This window comes from Barbatula barbatula, assembly GCF_947034865.1.
Source record: "Barbatula barbatula genome assembly, chromosome: 13".
Classification (NCBI taxonomy): Eukaryota; Metazoa; Chordata; class Actinopteri; order Cypriniformes; family Nemacheilidae; genus Barbatula; species Barbatula barbatula.
In genome coordinates, this window is record NC_136776.1 from 18871534 (window position 1) to 18889932 (window position 18399).

An 18399-nucleotide genomic window follows, 5' to 3' on the forward strand; every position below is an offset into this window, starting at 1 on the left:
TGCATATTTTTATATTATATATTTTAATAATCGTCTAAGCCTTTGTTATGCATTTGTTAACCTGTATATTGTTGCACTCCGGCAAAGGCCTGTTGTAGGGTGTCTGCAGCCGTGGGGCTTTGGGTAGAGTACGGGGGCAGACCGTTGGTGTAAAGGGCCTCTACGGCAGGGTGTCCGTTGGGCTGGTGAGGAATGCTGGTAAAGCCATTGACGATTGGAGTGACGATGCTGGGGACCGCTGATGTGGTGATGTTGGCAGGAGGTGAGCTAAGACCTGCACACAGACAGCACATCATACATTAATTCCATCTTTAAAAAAATGATAATTTCAAGACAAGATGTGATTCTAACCTCATAATTTGTTCATCTTTAAATAGATATTTTAAAATGACAGGTCAACAGGTGTGCTTTTGGCTCTGTGCACCTGACATGCTGAAAATCTGTTCCCATTGGAAACCATCTCGATCTGTACCCGTGAACAATGCTGGACAGAGGATGGTTGTCATGGAAACCCCCATCATGCCTCAATTACAATCCGGTGAAAAAGACCCTATAGAAGACTCCTTATAGAAATATGACAGAGCGGACAGATTCAAAGCATTCGACCGACAGGCTTCGCTTACAGCATGACAAAATGTGAACCGGATTCAGGTTGTCTAAAGGTTCCCAATACTGTATTCAAGCCGCCCACTGCTGTAACCTGGGGGAATTCAGGTGGGCCGAAGGGAGCTGTTTAGTCTCGTTTGTGCTATTTCCCGTTCCTAAGCTTTTTCGCGATTGTTTGCTTCCCACACGCCACATTGATAAATTAGACGGCGCCTCCGCTCTATTCTTCCCGGCGCCCAGGAGACTGGGCGCGTTCGGGGATGTCCGACAGGAGCCTGAGCCGAACCGACCACACGTGCGGGCCGGGCCGCAGCTGCGTGCTGTTGAAATGTTGCGAATCTATCATCGTGATGTGTTGGCTGGAAAAGCCGAATGTTGACGCTGGATTACGCCCACCGGACGGTTAGAAGCGGGCTCGAAAACTCAAAACATGTTCTGGTTGAGAAATAAAGAGAAATTAGGCTTAAAGGCACAAATAAAGATTCGTAAAAAGAAGAAGAATATACAGTCTCCTCACAGTGTAGAGCTTCAAGGGATACTTCACCCAAAAATAAAAATTCTGTCATCATTTACTCTACTCTTGTCATGTCAAACCTGAAGGAGTATGCTTGGATGCCTTTAATTGTTTTTCTAAATATATAAATGCAATAATGCAAACATATTTTTACATTTAAAATAAGCAAACATTCGTTTATTTCATTACAAAACTAGCATTTTATTCAAATATAAAATGTTTTTGAAATAGATGACTTAATAATGAAGAAAAGCAGCCAATAATGGCTGCCAGAATAGATGGAGACTATTTCAGTTTTACAAGCACTTTAAGGTGTTGCCAGATTGGGCGGCTTCTTTCGAACGGGTTAGACCGGAGAAAAATACATTGGCTGTTTTTAAGAAATTTGGGTTACTTATGAAATTAAAAACCCGCCCAAGCACATGCCCTTTTCTTTGCTTTTATTTAGTCACGGTATGTCAAACGTTCGGAAATAATGTGTAGTGAAGTCACAAACACATTATTACTTAATACAGCCCTTATTGGTTCAGTTTAACCAATCAGGTCTGGGATAGGGAGACCTGTCAATCATTCTGCCATTGAGATGATGACTCGTGAGTGATGGGGTTTTGGCATGATAATGGACAATATTTTATATAGTGAAGCGATCACAATGCCAAAGTGGCCCAAATATACGTTGCACGGTAATGGGAGTATAACTCAAATCTCACAACGTGGATTACACATATGGTCATAAAAAGTCCTATCTACTTGAATGGGGGAAGACAGATATTGCAGAAATGGCTAAATTGTGGAAAACACTTACAATTAAATGGCATATTTCTAACTCAACAAAACCGGATAACAACTTAACCTGATCAACTGTAGCATAACTTTTGTTCCCCAAAAATAAAAAATAAAATTTTTTCAAGGTCGTTCAGCTACTGTGCCCAGGTTAGGAAGCACCTCGCAAACTTCTAGCTCCGTCCTCTTTTTACTGGAAGGCGGGACTTATTTTGCTAGAGCGTCTACATTAAGTGTTGTATTTCTCCATTTAGCATGCTAATGTGCGCAATGTTTTGGAGGGACAATCATTAAAATGTTCTTCACCAGGTTATGGTTAGACATAAAAACAAAGAAAAATTTGATACTTTACAGTGTAAACTGTTTTCCTCTAGTTGCTTGTACTGGCATATGGCACCTAATTCAAAGAATAAAGAGAATCAATAGACAATTCTCAGTGTAGATCCGAAGTACACACTTGATCAACCTTTCTGGTTGCGTGTGGTCTATATAACAGTAATCTGAGTCAATTTTGGCATCCAATTCAAAAGTCCAGAATGAATCCATCTGTTATTAAACAAATATTTTATATTTCATCCCTGTTAGTATGTTGAGCGCTGTGAGATGTACACTACCGTGCAAACTCTGTTATTTCATGTTAGGGAAGCGTAATTGCATTTACATTACTGCAATCTGCCCTTGTGCGTCTTTCTGATTTGCACCCGATGGTGACTAACGTGAGGAACGGCTTACCATATGTACCAAAAGGATTTATTATGCAAATTATAGACAGGAACCGTATTGGTTAAGGGTTTAGACAAACCAATCACAACAGCTGACTCCCATCACAGCTACATTTTATTTTAAACGTATGTTTATTTACACCTGAATCTATAAACAGGTTGGCTACGGTGTAATGCAATGTAAATAGATTCTGACGGGTTCAGAAATCTTGTTCAAATACACGGGCCATCTGATGTCTCCACTCTCGACGCCGTCCATAAATACAGAAAGAAAATTTAATTAAAGGGGTCATATGGCGCGAATATGTGTTTTTCTGTGTCTTTGGTGTGTTAAAAGTTGCCCATGCATGTATTAGACACGTAAAATTGCAAAAATGATAGTATCCGAAAAGAATGTGTGTTCTATCTAAAAGCGAATGCTCACCCAGACCTGCCTGAAACACCCCTACAAATCGGACTAAGACCGCCCAAATGTAAACGCAAACCACGTAAGGTGGGCGTACCTGTCAGTACAATCGCTTTTTGGAAGCTGGAACTTACATTATTCGACCAATCACAACGCACTGGTTAACTGGCCAATCATAGCACATCTTGCTTTTCATGAGCTTTGCAAACAATAAGCGTGTTTCAGAGAGGCGTGGCAAAGAGGAGATACAAACATGCACGGTATGTGGAAAGTACAGCGTTTTTGAACCTTAAATCGTGCTTACACATTGAATCACATGTGAAACAAACGATAACTTTTAGCCATGTCTCCTTTACGGTGTCATGGCAAGAAGTTTGGCAGGAAAATATTGCAACTTGAAATTCTCAGCACGCCGAGGTCAGTCAACACGGAGACTGACAAATGATGCTTAGATCAAATATATAATATATATATATATATATATATAATAGAAGAAATGTACATCTCGTCCGCATATGCTACAAGAAAGGCTTTCCTATAACATTAACAAAATTCGGCAACCTTCGCATGCATTGCTATTTTCTTCAAAAATCCTCTCACAACAAAACACCCATCATGACTTTTATAACCATTAGCTGAAAACACGTTTACGTGAGAGACAAAAGCATCATAAATATTAATGCCCGGGTATCTTCGGCTCAATAAACCACCGGCACGCAATCGCAGCTTCACGCATCTGAAATGTTTTTGTACGAGCGCGATCTCTATTCCGCGGCCCCGCGAGACAAAGTAGAAAGTCAATGGGTTTTATGCCCCTGAAGGTGAACTCAACCGTTCCCATCATGTTCCGAGTCTCTCGGATGGCTCGCAAATACCGCACCTGACACCCCATTAACTTCGTCCTGGTCTTTACACACAACAGAAACATCCGGCATAAGCTTAACCAAAGAGCATCCTCTCATCCGTCTGCGACACGCCGCAGACAGCGGGACGGAGGCTTCGTGAAACCCATCAAGACAGTGCCGTCGCATACGAACTTTAGGGCGCAGACAAATAGCGCGAGCAGCCTAGCTGCACTGTTTCGAGCCATTTAATCTCGGGCGCTGACAATTATGCTGTCGACTTTGAGCTCTTTGTAGCTCGAGAGCTTGCACCTGCTGAACATTTCTCTGATAAAAAGAAACAAAAAGGGAGAAAAACACTACCATGCATCACGCTACCGATACATCCTCTAATAGAGGGCGCCATCTGGCTGAGTGTGTACGCACCATCGCACTTAAGTGCTTTACATCTGTTAATAGAGCGAGCGCGCCGTTGTTGTCTGCGAGCGCGTTTAACCCCTCTGCTGCACTCGTAAACGTTGTGCGCACGGCGGGACGTCCTGACGTACCTTTCGACGATGACGTCGAGGTTTATTCCGAATCGATAATGGAGCTGTAATGCAACATGTATACCTCGATGCATCTCAACGTACCATATATTATCTTTTGACGGCGCACGCATACCGCGATATCAGCGCCGGTATACCGCGATATCAGCGCGGTGTATTTTTGTAAAAGTTTCGGCAGTAAGTCCAAGTTGTTATTTGATTATTTCCAGCATTATGGATGTGACATTTACAGTTAATTCTTGAAATAAAAATGCTAAATTCTATCACTTCACTACGAATATATAGTGTCTGTAATAAAATCATGGTCAGTTTGTGGTTAAATTAAACAACAAACTTACTAAAAGTTTACCATGAAGTTTTCACCTTAAAGAGATACTTCACCCGTAAATGAAAATTCAGTCATCATTTACTCAGATTTGGTACAACCTAAGGGCGTTTACATTTCTTTGTTTTGCTGAACACACAGGAAGAAATTTTGAAAGAATGTCAGATCTCGCCCACCATTTACTGCCATAGTAGGGAAAATAAATACTATTGGAGTCAATGGGGAATGAGATTTGACAATCTTCCTGTTTTGGGTGAAGAAAGCTACTTCTACCTTATCTGACCCGTGCTAGTGTATTTTAATGTATTCAGGTTATGCCTGTCAAACTAAATATTATCACCTTGAAAAAAACCTGTTCATTTAACACATTTTAAGTGAACTGAGACACATCTCTTACAGTGCATAATGTTGTTTCTGATGTTCTTAAATGTATTCATAGTGGTCCGCATCGCAATAATGTGCTCCAGATTTTGTAATCCAATTCAGCGAATCTTTTATCTTTAACTTAGTCTATAAGACTCTGAGCATACTTGTTATTTTGTGCTAATGTTATTTCTAACACCGACGTTATTCCGTTCTGGTAATATTCTGCACTTGTGCATTAAATAAAAGATGGAGTTCACAAAACAGTTTCGAATTATATGACAGCTGTTCGGGCTTTCAAATGTGGACATGCCAGATGTCTTCAGATTGCAGAATTCCCAACAAACCACTTCATGATGGAAGAATGTAAAGCAGGTCTTTTTTGCATCACCATGGATCAATTGTTCAGCCAATTTTAAAGCCTGATGACTTTGGCATCCTAAACAATTGTTCTGTTTATTGAAACAGAAATTCAAAGCGCTCAAGACAGCTCAGGGTATTTCTCCAGTCCAAATATCTAACAGGATTTGTGGCGGTGTGGTTTATATTTCCACAATACTTTATACACAAGTCACACACGATGTGTGTGTGTTGATGCCTGTACGGCAGATGTATTGAATAAACCAGAGGTGCTGGGCCTGCCAGGGAAATGCAAATGAATGATTGAATGAACCAGGGAAAGAAGAGAAACGTATGAATATCTTATTTATTGTAGTCCTTGGAATATTTTTAACGCCAGCTCTGCTATCTCGCTTAGGATTAATAATGCAACAGATTCCAATAGGTTCAATAATGGAAGGCAATCAGTGGAGCAGAGCTTGCACACACACACATGCACATGCACGCGCACACACACACACACACACGAGCGAGTGTGTCCAATGCGCATATTCAGCACATCTTGCGTCCACAGGAGATCTGCACAGCTCCGGCAGTCTCTTTCAATTAAGTCAGTGTAAGAGAGGCCAATTCAATCCAGCAGCTGCATTGCATGTTAATATGACATTGATCCTAGTCAAAGAGGATAAAATACAAACACGGGAACACAGTTGTTTTACACAGAGCTGGAGCGTTTTTGCAAAGGGGGGAAATGTGAGAGAATTCAATAACAACAAACTATGGTAACCTTAGGTCTGGCTTTACAAATGGTATGAGGTTCACCAAAAACATGATTTCTACACTTTTCCTATAGTAAAACCATGGGTATCTTTCTTAAGGGAAGGCTTCACATCTGCTATAATAATACAATTTTAGGATACGGTTTCTTTTAGAACAGCTGCACTGTTGCAGTTGTAAGAAAGTTAAAGATTGTTAACCCAAACAACAGTTCACCCAAAAATCTTGCATCACTTCTCACCCTCTTGTCATTTTAAACCTGACTTTCTTTCTTCTGAAGAACACAATATGAGAGATTTTGAAATATGTTGCTAACCAAACAACATTGACCCCCACTGACTTCCATCGAATGGACACAAAACCACCGAGACATTTCTCGAAATATCTTCTTCTGTGCTTCTTTTGTGTCATCTGCAGATTTTAAATAACAAAAGGATGCAAGACTCTCTTGAATCCGCAAACACACATTTCAGTCATAGATGTCAAGGACGATGCGCAACATAAAAAATGCATGTTTTGCATTGCACGCGTCCTGACAAAATATTTGACAAACCGCCCTGTCTGTCTAACTTAATATTTGAAGTAGCAAGTAAGTACATTTGCATGTAATGCCACACATGGATACCCTCAGCCTTGAAGAGCGGCCTGTCTTGACAGCTCGGGCGCTTTAATTGGACGAGGCTTTTATAAGATCCGATGGCAGCTTGTAAAAGATAGAAGCGTATTAAACCTACATGCCATGCCAGTTGGAGTACCTTGCTTTGCCAGCGCCTCGGGTAATGAAACTTCCGCCGCTGTTTTGATTTTACTTTGCATAAAAACGTAAGCGTTTAGTCATTCCACGGCCGGTCAATTAGCCGAACTAATAATGTGTTTTGAAATTGGTCGGCCGGTTAGCTGCGAGCTACTCGTAATTTGCCAAACCGTGCGCTTTACCGGGAATGACAAATGATATTGTTCGGTGTCGCGGTGTATGGTGTAAATTGGTACAGCAGTGCTGTTGACAAAAGAAGAATGAGCTTTGTTAAAGCCGGGCATATATCACCGGGTGGCATGTTTTCGTAAGGGATTGGAAAAGTGCAATAGTGCTCATATAAGCAAATTCGAAAAGGTAGCTATTATCCAATAAGATCTGTTTGTTTAGATTGTGTGATAACTGGCGTTTGGAATGACAATGGGAACAGCCGTATGTCCTCATTATTAAGGCACTCCGCTTTGAGGGGATGAATGCTACGGATAAGCCGCAATTCTTCATTTGGTATGCGTGCCAATTTGGAAACGTCTTTAGCTTTCGTAAATAATAATAATGCCACGTTAGAGAGACGGGTCTGTAATTGGCTGGTGTTGTCGCCCTCATGTCATTCCAAACCTGTATGACTTTCTTTCTTCTGTAGAATACGAATGACAATATTTTGAAGAACGTTGGTAACCAAACAACATTGACCCCCATTGACTTCCAGTGCATGGACACAAAACCACCAACACATTTCTCAAAATATCTGCTTTTGTGCTCCACTGAAGAAAGAAAATTTGAAAAGGCTACAGACGGTCAGTCATTGTGGCATCAGACACAAACGCCTTGTTAACCAGACACCCATGCCATGAAATAGAAAAGACGCAGTCTTGCTCACCCAGTGACTGATGAAACTCACCCGACACCGGGGACATATGGGTGGGCGGGAGGCTGTTGATGTTGAGCGCCCCCATCTGGTGTATCTGGGTGGTGGGAAAGGCCACGCTGGGTGCCAGGTAGCCTCCGTGACTGGCGGCCATTAGGGCGGCTTGCTGCTGCATCAGCTAGAAAACAGAAGGAAAAGAGGAAAAGAAAGAAAAGTTACTAATATGTAGGCTACATCGATAGGCGCGCTTCACAAAGTAGACGAGAAAGTAAAATGAAAAAATAAGAGAAAACGTGTGTCAACCTACGTTTAGTGAAAGCATCCATCTTTCTAGTCAAAGGACTGTCAGAAGCACCCTTGAAACATTTCAATAGCTATCGGTCTAGCTCCTTCAAACCATTGGATAGACGCATGCGTTATTATAGTTCTTAAAGGGATAGTTCACCCAAAAATGACAAAAATGTGAACTCTATCATGATTCAGTCACCCTTATGTCATTTCAAACCTGTATGGTTTTCTTTTATTCTGTGAAACACAAAAGGTACATTTCTCAAGAATATGTTAGCTGCTATTGAAAGATAATAAAAGTGAATGGGGACTGGGACTGTCAAGCTCTAAAATGACAAAAAGCACCATAAATGTATCATAACATGGCCCATGTGACTTTAAATAGAGCACTATAGACCACTTGTTTGAAAGCTTTCTAGTGCTTTTTTAATCATTTAATAGCTCACCAGCCCCAGTCCCCATTCACTTTCATTGTATGGCAAATCAGTGGCTCAGATACAGTGACACAAAGATACAGGTTTGGAATGACATGAAGAATAAAAATGACAGAATTCATTTTTGTACTTTAAAGTGATTCTTAACAGGTACGACAGCAAACCCGTTTTTTTCACCATTTACACATTGACAGCTGTCATGGCATAAGCCTTAATTTGAATTTGTCAGGGATGCATTAAAACAGACATACTTAGATGCATTCTAAATGATTCTTAGATCCTGAACCACTTTGTGCTTTATAATATCTAGTTATCTAGTTTACATGTGTCGCAAACAGAAAATGTGTCTGAACGTCAAGTCTATTCTAATAACATCACTGCGCTTATCCATAGACCTGTCTCAGAGTAGATGCCATATTTCATTTAACACCAGTGAAAACGAGACCGAGATAGACATCCGGTTCATTCAATATGTTGAACTGTCTTAAGTTGATGTGAAATCAAAACTGACCCAGTTTAATTTCTTAACACATGTTCCAGATTATTATAGGCTGACATCACTTTGGCTCTACACGAACTGGGATTTCTTTTTAACAAATAGAAAAATATGGATTATGTTATGCACCTAAAATTGCGCACTGTTTTGTATATAAATATTTATAAAATTTGCTCATGAAATGTTTGTAACCAATCAATGGAATTAAAATAAAGCTCAGCACTGTTTAAAGTTGAAGTGTATCACTTTTGCACTACAACCTAAGTCATTACTGTTTTCAAACAGGTTTCCTAAATACTCCCGTCTTCCATTGTTAAGCCAAACAGACATGACTGACATGTTTTACACCTCTCGAAGACATCAACCTACCAATGGCTTACCTACAGTTATCTCTGCATATTAAGCCAGGAAACGTTAATCTACCATAACATCAAAAGAATAACACACTTCAGCTTTAACAACCGAACAATAGGTACATTTGTGCAAGGGTTTAATGCGTTTGGCAAGGATGGTCCGGCCTCTTCTCGGCGTAATAGCAATGCTACGGTAATCAGACGCTTTTGTGCCCATTTCCCGACCTCCCCTTTCAAGCTGAATGGGGCAGTACAGTTAAGCGGACCAGCTATAGCCGGGTGACAGTTTGCTAATGCCTTTTAAAAGCCAAAGGGACAGGCTCCGGGCAGAGCGCGGCCCGGTGAGTTGAAGACTTCCATATTGTAATTTCCCTCCATGAACAGCTCGGATAATGTAGCCTTTCATGGCTGCCACCAGATTGCCTCGGATAACGACGTGGCATTCAGTTCTGCTCTTTAGGAATTAAAACAGAAAATTGGAGGCCCAAGCATGTAATTATGTTGGGGAGAAGTGAGCAACATCAATTTGTTCTTGGGAGGAGGAGGAGTGAGAGAGGAGAGGGGAGAGTTAAGAAGGGGGAAAACAAGGTCCTTCGACTGTTGGTGCCCGGACGAGACTATTAAAAAATAATCTCTCGTGCTGCGCCGCGTTCTTATAATTGGACGGTTCATCCAGGGTCTGTTATATTTTTCAGCGGGACTCTTTTTGAGTCTGAAAAAAACACCCATTCACTTCTATTGCATGGACACAAAACCAATGCAAGTCAAAGGGTACCGCTGTTGGTTCGGTCACCAACATTCTTTGAAAAAGCTTCTGCGTTCTGAAGATTTTTCTTCTGAGACAGGTTGGGGAGCCAATAGCGACCGAACGATTGCGTTATGTTCAGCTTCACCGCTGCGGGACCAACACTTTACCCAGCGTCCTGAATAGACAGCAAAGCATTTAAGCACAGGCAAAAGCAACCAAATTGCCTTCAGTAGAGTTCTCATCATAGGGGTCACAACCTCTTCTTCCTTCGGAATGGAAAACTAAAAAAACAGAAGCAGCTCCAGGAAGATGTTGCCTGGGCGACGGCATTCGTTCAGTGTCAGGCATGTGGGTTTTTTATGGCTTGCCGATGGCATTAGTCTCCCTCGGTGCCACCAGGCAATCACCTCTTTATCACTTGGCAATTATCTACCCAGGGCTGTTCTGTGTCTCTGCCCACCTCTGCCTGCATCACACATGACCCCTTGCATTCAGCCTGGCCCAGCTGCAGCGCCGGGAGAATGGTGGAATGGGCTGAGGAGATATTTATAGAGAGAGAAGAAATGGACTGAGCGGAGCGCGAGGACCTCGGTTATTAAGGTCTCCGGCTCTGAAGATTGCCTGAAACGGGTTTCTCTGCTGTATGCCGGAGGCACATCTTCGGGACGAAGCTTAGAGACGCTGCACATCTTCAGGATGAAGCTTAGAGACGGTGCAAACATAGCGTGGGTTGTGCTAGAGAATGTTTTAGGCCAGAAAATAGTTTAAGCTGTGGGACTAAGCTCATTGACGGGGCAAATATAGTTTCGGTTGTACTGGAAGTATCTTTTGTATTGTCTTATTTTTCCTTAGTAGAAACATTATAGAAGATGGAGACAAAACCTTAAGTGTCCATTTGCTCTCCACTAAATATCATTGCTGTCTATGATGAAGAATTGAATGATTTAGGGCCGTTTTCCCGGACAGGGCCTAAGACTAGTCTTAGACTAAAACAAATGTTAGAGCTGTCTAAAATTAAAACAGATTGCAATTACATATATTAAAGCACATTAGTGCCCTTGTTTTGTCTCAAAATGCACACAAGTAAAGCTTTTGCTATATCAAGGCATGATTGTGAAAACTGCTTAAATGTCCTCATTTAACTAAGGCCTAGTCCCGGTTTAAGATAAACCAGCCCTTAGAGCTGTGACTAGATTTGATACATTTACCCCAATAATGAATGAATAATCTAAATAAAATAAAGTAAAAATATAAAATGTCTACCTAGTCAATCTTAATGTCTACACTCCAAGTGTGTTGATGATTAAAAAAAGTATGTTCCAAACAATACATTTAAACCATAAAATATTCATAATTTCAAACATTTAAAGGGACAGTTCACTCAAAAAATTCAATTCTGTCACTGTTACAACCCTCAAGTTGTTCTAAACATGTATACATGTATTTGTTTTGGAAGATATTTGGAAGAATGTCCGTAACCACACAGATCTCATCCCCAATTTACTGCCATAGTTTGGAAAACAAACACTATGGGAATCAAGGGGGGAGGAAATCTGTTACAGACATTCTTCAAAATATCTTTCTTTGTGTTCAGCAGAACAAAGACATTTGTACAGGTTTGGAACTATCTGAGGGTAAGTAAATGATGACTCAAAATGATACATTTTTGGGTGAACTGTCCCTTGCTGACAGTGTAATATTTCCCAATATAGGTCAATAGTACAGCACGTACCCCTGACACCCCCAACTCACAATACCCAGCCAAACATTCTCCTCATTAATGTTGGCTTCAGAACCTTCTGAAGTGCTTTCAAGCCATTTGTGCATCATAATAATCTAACGCGCCGTCTCTGGTGATTGGCTTGAAGTAAAAGAGATCTTGCTGGCTTTTAAACAGCCAGGCTTTTATTCATCACCCCCCCACAAAAAGCAGAAAATGAAGATGGCTTTGCTCAGAAAAGATCAAACACGACACAGCCGGAGAAAAAAAGAACAGATAAAAGATGTTCGGCTTGTATTGACAAGAGGCGTCTGAAAGAAAATTAATGTTTCTCGCTTTCATCATGTGTTGTGTCAACCCCCCTCCACTTCAGAGTCAAGTATGGGGCCATATCTGATATTTTGAACATCTTCATGTGCCATTGACTGCTAAGATGTTTGTCAGATTTAGGAGTTAGATGTACCTTCTTAAAAAACGCATCTGTCTTTTGGCACGATGTTGTCAACGCTATTGCCCCTCCAATTTGCGCTCGCATGCGCCCCTCCCTCTGCTCCGACTAAAATCCAATTTACTGGCTGTCAGCTGAACCCAGTAATCCTCAGCACAGCTGTGTTTGTGGAGAAGCCACTTAATTTGCTCATCCTCCACATTTTTAAATGTACCATTGCCATATCTGAGCCTGAATGTTTAGCTTATGTGGCTTTGTTGCCTGGCTTGTTATGAAGGAGGTGCGAATGCTTTCAGTTTCCTCTCAGGTACAGAAATGACTGAAACTCTGCTATTAACTCTGTATTAATCTGCTATTTCACAAAGAGCTGATTGTGGAGATGACAAAAGGCCGGCTACACTAAATCAGAGACAGATTTTTACAAAATGTCTTACAATGCAGTGCTATTTTTGGTCTGGTTGTCAGGTTGCTATGCGGTTGCTGTAAATGTTTATGGCACATTGTTACAGTATGTAAGTGAATGTACAATGAAAATCAATTCGCCTTGAAAATGATCCTAATGTTATCAATACTCTGTATTGTTCTACGTGTGGTGTGGACTTAAATCCATAATTCATAACTATTTTGGCTACTTCACAAGAATTCGTACACGTCCCGTAACGGTTGAAAAATCGTTCCAAAAGGAAAGTTAACGTCTTTCCACGTCTTTTCTGCTCGTCCTTGGACGTCCAAATTTGTCATATTCTGGACGTTTATTGTTAGATACGTTGCTGGTAATTCAAGCGTATATACATGCCTGGGTTTAATATATTCACACACCCATTGTGTAACATCGTGGAAGGCAAGTAATTATGTGTTAGGTTTACGTGTCTTGAATTGACATACGTTTCAAAAGGTCCAAAACTGGTACAGTCTGACCTGAACGTTTTAATCACGTGTACATCACAAACAATAACACATTATTTGTGGACTTGTGGCAAAAAGAAGGGTTTTAATTTAGCACAGCACATTTAATAGTGAACATTACATTTTTTAATTGTCTTCCATTTGTTGAACAGCTACTATTCAAACAAGAAAATTAAAATAGTAGAATGTCAATGGCGTTTTACATTAATGCATATTAATTATTATATAATATACGATATTACAGATTTAATATAAAATATTATGTATATAGCTATAACAGTCTTGTATTACTATTAAACAGCAATAAAACAAGTAAACCACAAAATATCATATTATGGTTAACACATGTGTAAATGTTTTAGAGTCAATGAAAGTTGTTTATGACAATTGTTTTATATCCACCACCCCAAGCGTGCTTCAAGTGTACCGCCATTGCTGCATCAAAGTCTAAATCTGTTGTATTTGGGCTACACCTGTTCACAGCATCTGCGTGAGAGAAGAGAATATGAATATTAAAAAAGTAGAAAAAATCAAAGACAGAATTGGAGGTAAAAATAACATGAACTTATTTTGAAAAAGTCAGACTGTCCTTAGACTTAATTTAAAATACATTAAAATACATACAAGATTGTAATTAACATGTATTACACATCATTTTCTCTAGAATAATCTTATGTCAATAAAAGTTACTAATAACACTAGAATGAACTTTTTAAGGGTGAAAGATGAACTTCAGCAAATAGTTGGCATTCTGGATCATGGCAACTCTACATCTTCTATTATGAGTCTAGATTGTGACAAAGAATATATGTTAGATACCCCTCCGTCTTCAATGCCACTGTGTGCCCTTGAGAAAGACCCTTAACCAGGTGAGTAAACTTTGTGAAAGTGTCTTTTCTGGTAAAACCTGATGTTCTTATAGAAAATGACCACTACATTTGTTGCTGTCACTGCATGGTTCATTTGTTAACTACCCAAATATATGTAGTTGCACGAAATCGATCAACTTAATGTTAATGTTTTTAGGCAATGACACAAGACTCAGCCAACGTTAACAATTTGGGGGCCTGATGATTTTGCTATCAATTACCCAACAAGAAGCATAACATACTGTAGCACAACTCAAGTGTAGAAAACAACCTTTAAGGGTAAAGCCTAAAGTTAACCCTACTACTTTTTAGCCTGATAGCTCATTTTAGCCAAACTCAAGTAAACTGGAGTAAAGCTCAACCACATTAATAAAACAATAGAAAATGTACTTACCCAACAGTAGTTTTGTAAAACTCTGTTACTTTTTGAAACAAAGAAAACCGCCCGTCCCATGTCCTCCTCCGCCGTGGCCATACTGAAACGGAAATGCGGCATCGCTCTCTCGCTCTTTTGCTGGATTTTGAAATATCGCGAGATTTGTTACAAAATCTTAGCGTCACAGTTTTTGCAATCATCCACTTTCAATTTTGATAGGAAATATTAATAAAATGATATCTGATTTATAAGTACAGGTATATGCATAACTTTCATAAAAGTAATACAATTGTAATGTAGGCCAACGGAAAACGTCTTGAATAATGACTACAATGTCATGGCTTTGTAATCACTTGACCACACGGGGCACTTTGCAAATATAATTTCTCATTAAACTAGATGAATACAAATGATTGTGTATTTAAAAAGACATTTCCTGCTTTTCACAATGGGTGTAAAGGACATCCGTGGACGTCTATTCACAACATTATTAAAACTAATCGGGGCACTCAAATGATCCATATCAGTCTTAATCAAGGTGTAAGCACAATTGCTTTTTAGTATTTCACAAGAATATTACAGAGGGTCATGATGGACGAAAAATGACTTAAAGTCAAAGTAACAATTACACATGCAACCCCAGAGAACTGTTGACATATACAATTGTATCTGAATGCATTTTTAGGAAATGTTCCGTGTCACATATTTTTTTACGATTTATGCCGTCCTGCCACAACTATTTTCGGCTAGGGACACGACGTTGCCGTTGGACCGAGGCTTGCTAGGAAACTTTAGCATGAGCTGCACGTGTTGTCACAAGGCAGCGGCTTTGGCGTGTGTGGGTTGTGGATCGAGCTGGAACATTGAATTATAAAGACAGTGTCAGAACCACCGAGCAGCAGGCTGAAGCGTCTCTGACACGGGAGATAAAAGTTCCTGCCAACCTGTGGAAGCAACAGTAACCACCCTGCCCGGGCTCCCACACGCCACGCTCGGACCATTTGCATTTCCCGTGGACTGTCCGCATCTCATGAATGATAATGAGGAGGGTTTTCTTCTTACACAGGCCTGGCAGTTACTGTGGGTTTGTTTATCCGTGCATGTCTGTGATATGAAAATTAGTGTGAATGATAAGCCCCCGGAGCCCCGGGTTGACTCTGACAATTAAACCTAGCATTTATGATAAAGAAATGTCTATCAGTGCATGAATACATGTATATCTATTTCATATGGAAACGGGGATATAGTGTGAATTTGACGTCCTTTCAAATAGAATAAAACGTACTGTGTGGTTTCACCTAGCGTAGTTTTTGGCATATTTTGATAAGGACAGTCCTATGGAATATTCTGAGTCATCCCAGGCTGTTTGTATGCCACAGACACCCGTGTGCACACTGGGAAGGGGGGCGCGCGTGGGCATGGATGAGATCATCAAAACGTGCCGGGCACAGAGGCCCGTAGGGAGAGTACTCACCGCGTGTGCGTAGGTGCTGTATGTGCTGAAGGGCAGGGCGATGGCAGGATTGAAGATGCCGAACTGGCCGACCATCTGCTGCATGCGGCGGATGGTGCGCTCCTTGTCCGTGTCTGCAAACTTGACCACCAGGCTGGACGAGGCACCCTGGGGGAGGAGAGAATCGGAGCCAGTCTGAGGAGAGAGGGCAGGCTACGTTTAACCTCCCGCTTTGCAAACGGGACCTTCGCACCACACCAAATAAATAAAACTTCAAGTGTATATGCTGTAGGTACAGGTCTTCTACATAGCTGTGAAACTGCTAATAAAATAATAAATAAAAAGTCAATAATAATTGTAACAATAATGCTACATTATTATTATTATTATTATTAATAAACAAAATACGTAATATTTTATTTTTACAATAATATTTTTAAATATTTACATTTTCACAATTTCACAACGCAAGTCACCTTTAAAACCTGCCGATTTAAGAAAAAAACTACTATATGAATGAAATATGTGTACTTGTAAATAGCTAAAGTTTTCACTCTGCGTTTTCAACAAGCAGAGGCCGGTTAGATGCATCCCTGTAACGTCTCAATAGAACAGCTGAGAGAAATATTTAATAATTGTCTGCTTTATAGCTTACAGCCCACCAAAATCCAAAGACAATGTTTCGTGTTTATACAATGCTTCGTTTTTCCCCAAGAAAAACATATCACAGTATGTCGTCTTTGTTACATCGGTAGATTGACACAATCCTTTGCAGCATGACGTGGTCCTCAGGCACTCTGTTTTACAAATCCATTTCAGATTTGTTACTTGATACGCTATCATATTGCTCCTGAAATATCAAACGGATCAGGAGAAGAACGTGGGTGTGTTTCCAGATTGACAGGGCCACCGACGATCGAGTTCTGACCTTGGAGAAGTGCGGCTTTCTAAGTCGAGCCCTCTCATTCTCTCCCGTACCACGGTAATGAAACACCTGCCGCGAGAGCCGGGCTCACATTCATTATGAATCTCCCGATGACTCCATGCAACACTTGACCTTTATCAGACTCAACATCCCCTGTTCTCGCGCCGCTGTCCAGAGGAAAAGACCTGCGGAATCGATTTTGCCGAAAAGGCCGAAATATGACTGTGATCTGACGGTGGAGAAAGGTTGTGCATCAGGTAAGATAAGAGGCTGAATTTGACGGTAAAATGCCGATAAGCGGTCACAATCGTGGGGGGATATCGGGTCAGGGGACAAGCCATGCAATAAAAAGAATGTTGGAAAAAACATTTCAGGATGGAGCTGGCAGATTGTCAAGCGATGGCATGTTGCCATACAAACCAAGTCGTAGTTTAATAGCTGAATTTGAGTATTAAATACTACTATACCCAGATATTGTATTCACAATCTAAAGAAATACATATAAAGTGCATTATAAACAGGTATCTTCCCTTTAAATAACATTTAAGGCCCGTCAAGGACCCTTTAAATGCCTATTAAGCAAACTGGAAAAAATACACAAAATGGTGGCTGCTAAAAAGTGGACTTTTGCGCTCTCTGTTGTCTTTCCACAATGCTTTGAAAACCAGTCACTACGAGGGCCAAGCACAAGGCAATAACGCTGCACATCTTAGCATAACAACTTTGGCTCCGAGCAAACAGATCCACTCCTGTGGGCGTTCGCAGTTTGCCAGAAACGCAGCGAAAGATAATCGCTTGGGAAGATAAATGTAGATTTGATTTTCGATTTTGATCCGTTTGAACTTTCACGCCCTCAGCCTTCCCAAAACCGTGTTATTGTATTGTTTCCTTCACTGGTTAGTAAGTATATCAATGCCAGGGACACTGTCAATGTATTCAGCCACTGCTCATTAGACATGCTGGATGACTAAACCGAACGGACCTTTGCCGGATACGGGTCAGGAATCGTACCACGCGGCTTCACAAAGACTTCACGAACTCAAAGTGCAAGAGGCTGAAATCTCCAACAAAAAGGCTTCTCATGTATCCCTTCAGGTTTTTATCACCAAAGCAGTTTAAGTGATTTCTGGCTACTACCTCGGGGGAGTTTTAGGTATTTTTCGAACCGGTGAGATGTTAAAAGTTTGGCACTTGGACCTGCAGCAGTTTTTCGATTGATAAACTTCTTGAGCTAGTTTTATTAAGTTGTTGGTGGATTCTAACACTCAGGGATGAAGTCAACACACGGCTGTCAGATTTTGTCGGCAATATTAGTTCGACTTCATTTGACTTCAACCCACCTATAAAAAAACTATTTAGTAGTAACTGGAATTGTATTTTTCTAACAGAGATGGCGACAGAGCCTCAAGTTACAGACTGACACTCTTAAATCACCTTGCGATATTATTAAAAAACAAATTATAATGCACATCACGAAAGCCACTGAGCATAGCCTGATCAAAAGGAAAAGTCACTATCCCTGTTTCTGCAGCTACAAGT

General features: G+C 40.6%; 1 protein-coding gene across 9 annotated transcripts in view; it reads right to left on the minus strand.

Moving 5' to 3' along the window:
* Positions 1-18399, minus strand: part of celf5a (cugbp, Elav-like family member 5a) — a gene marked incomplete at its 5' end in the record, with an annotated part of 159303 nt that overhangs the window by 3498 nt on the left and 137406 nt on the right. For 3 of the 9 annotated variants that reach the window (XM_079471522.1, XM_079471519.1, XM_079471518.1), the window contains 3 exons: positions 62-274; positions 7857-8022; positions 15957-16130. In XM_079471522.1, coding sequence (XP_079327648.1) covers positions 62-274; positions 7857-8022; positions 15957-16130 — 553 coding nt within the window. The remainder of the gene's footprint in view (positions 1-61; positions 275-7856; positions 8023-15956; positions 16131-18399) is intronic. The other 6 variants (XM_079471523.1, XM_079471525.1, XM_079471526.1 and 3 more) reach the window with 3 other exon arrangements.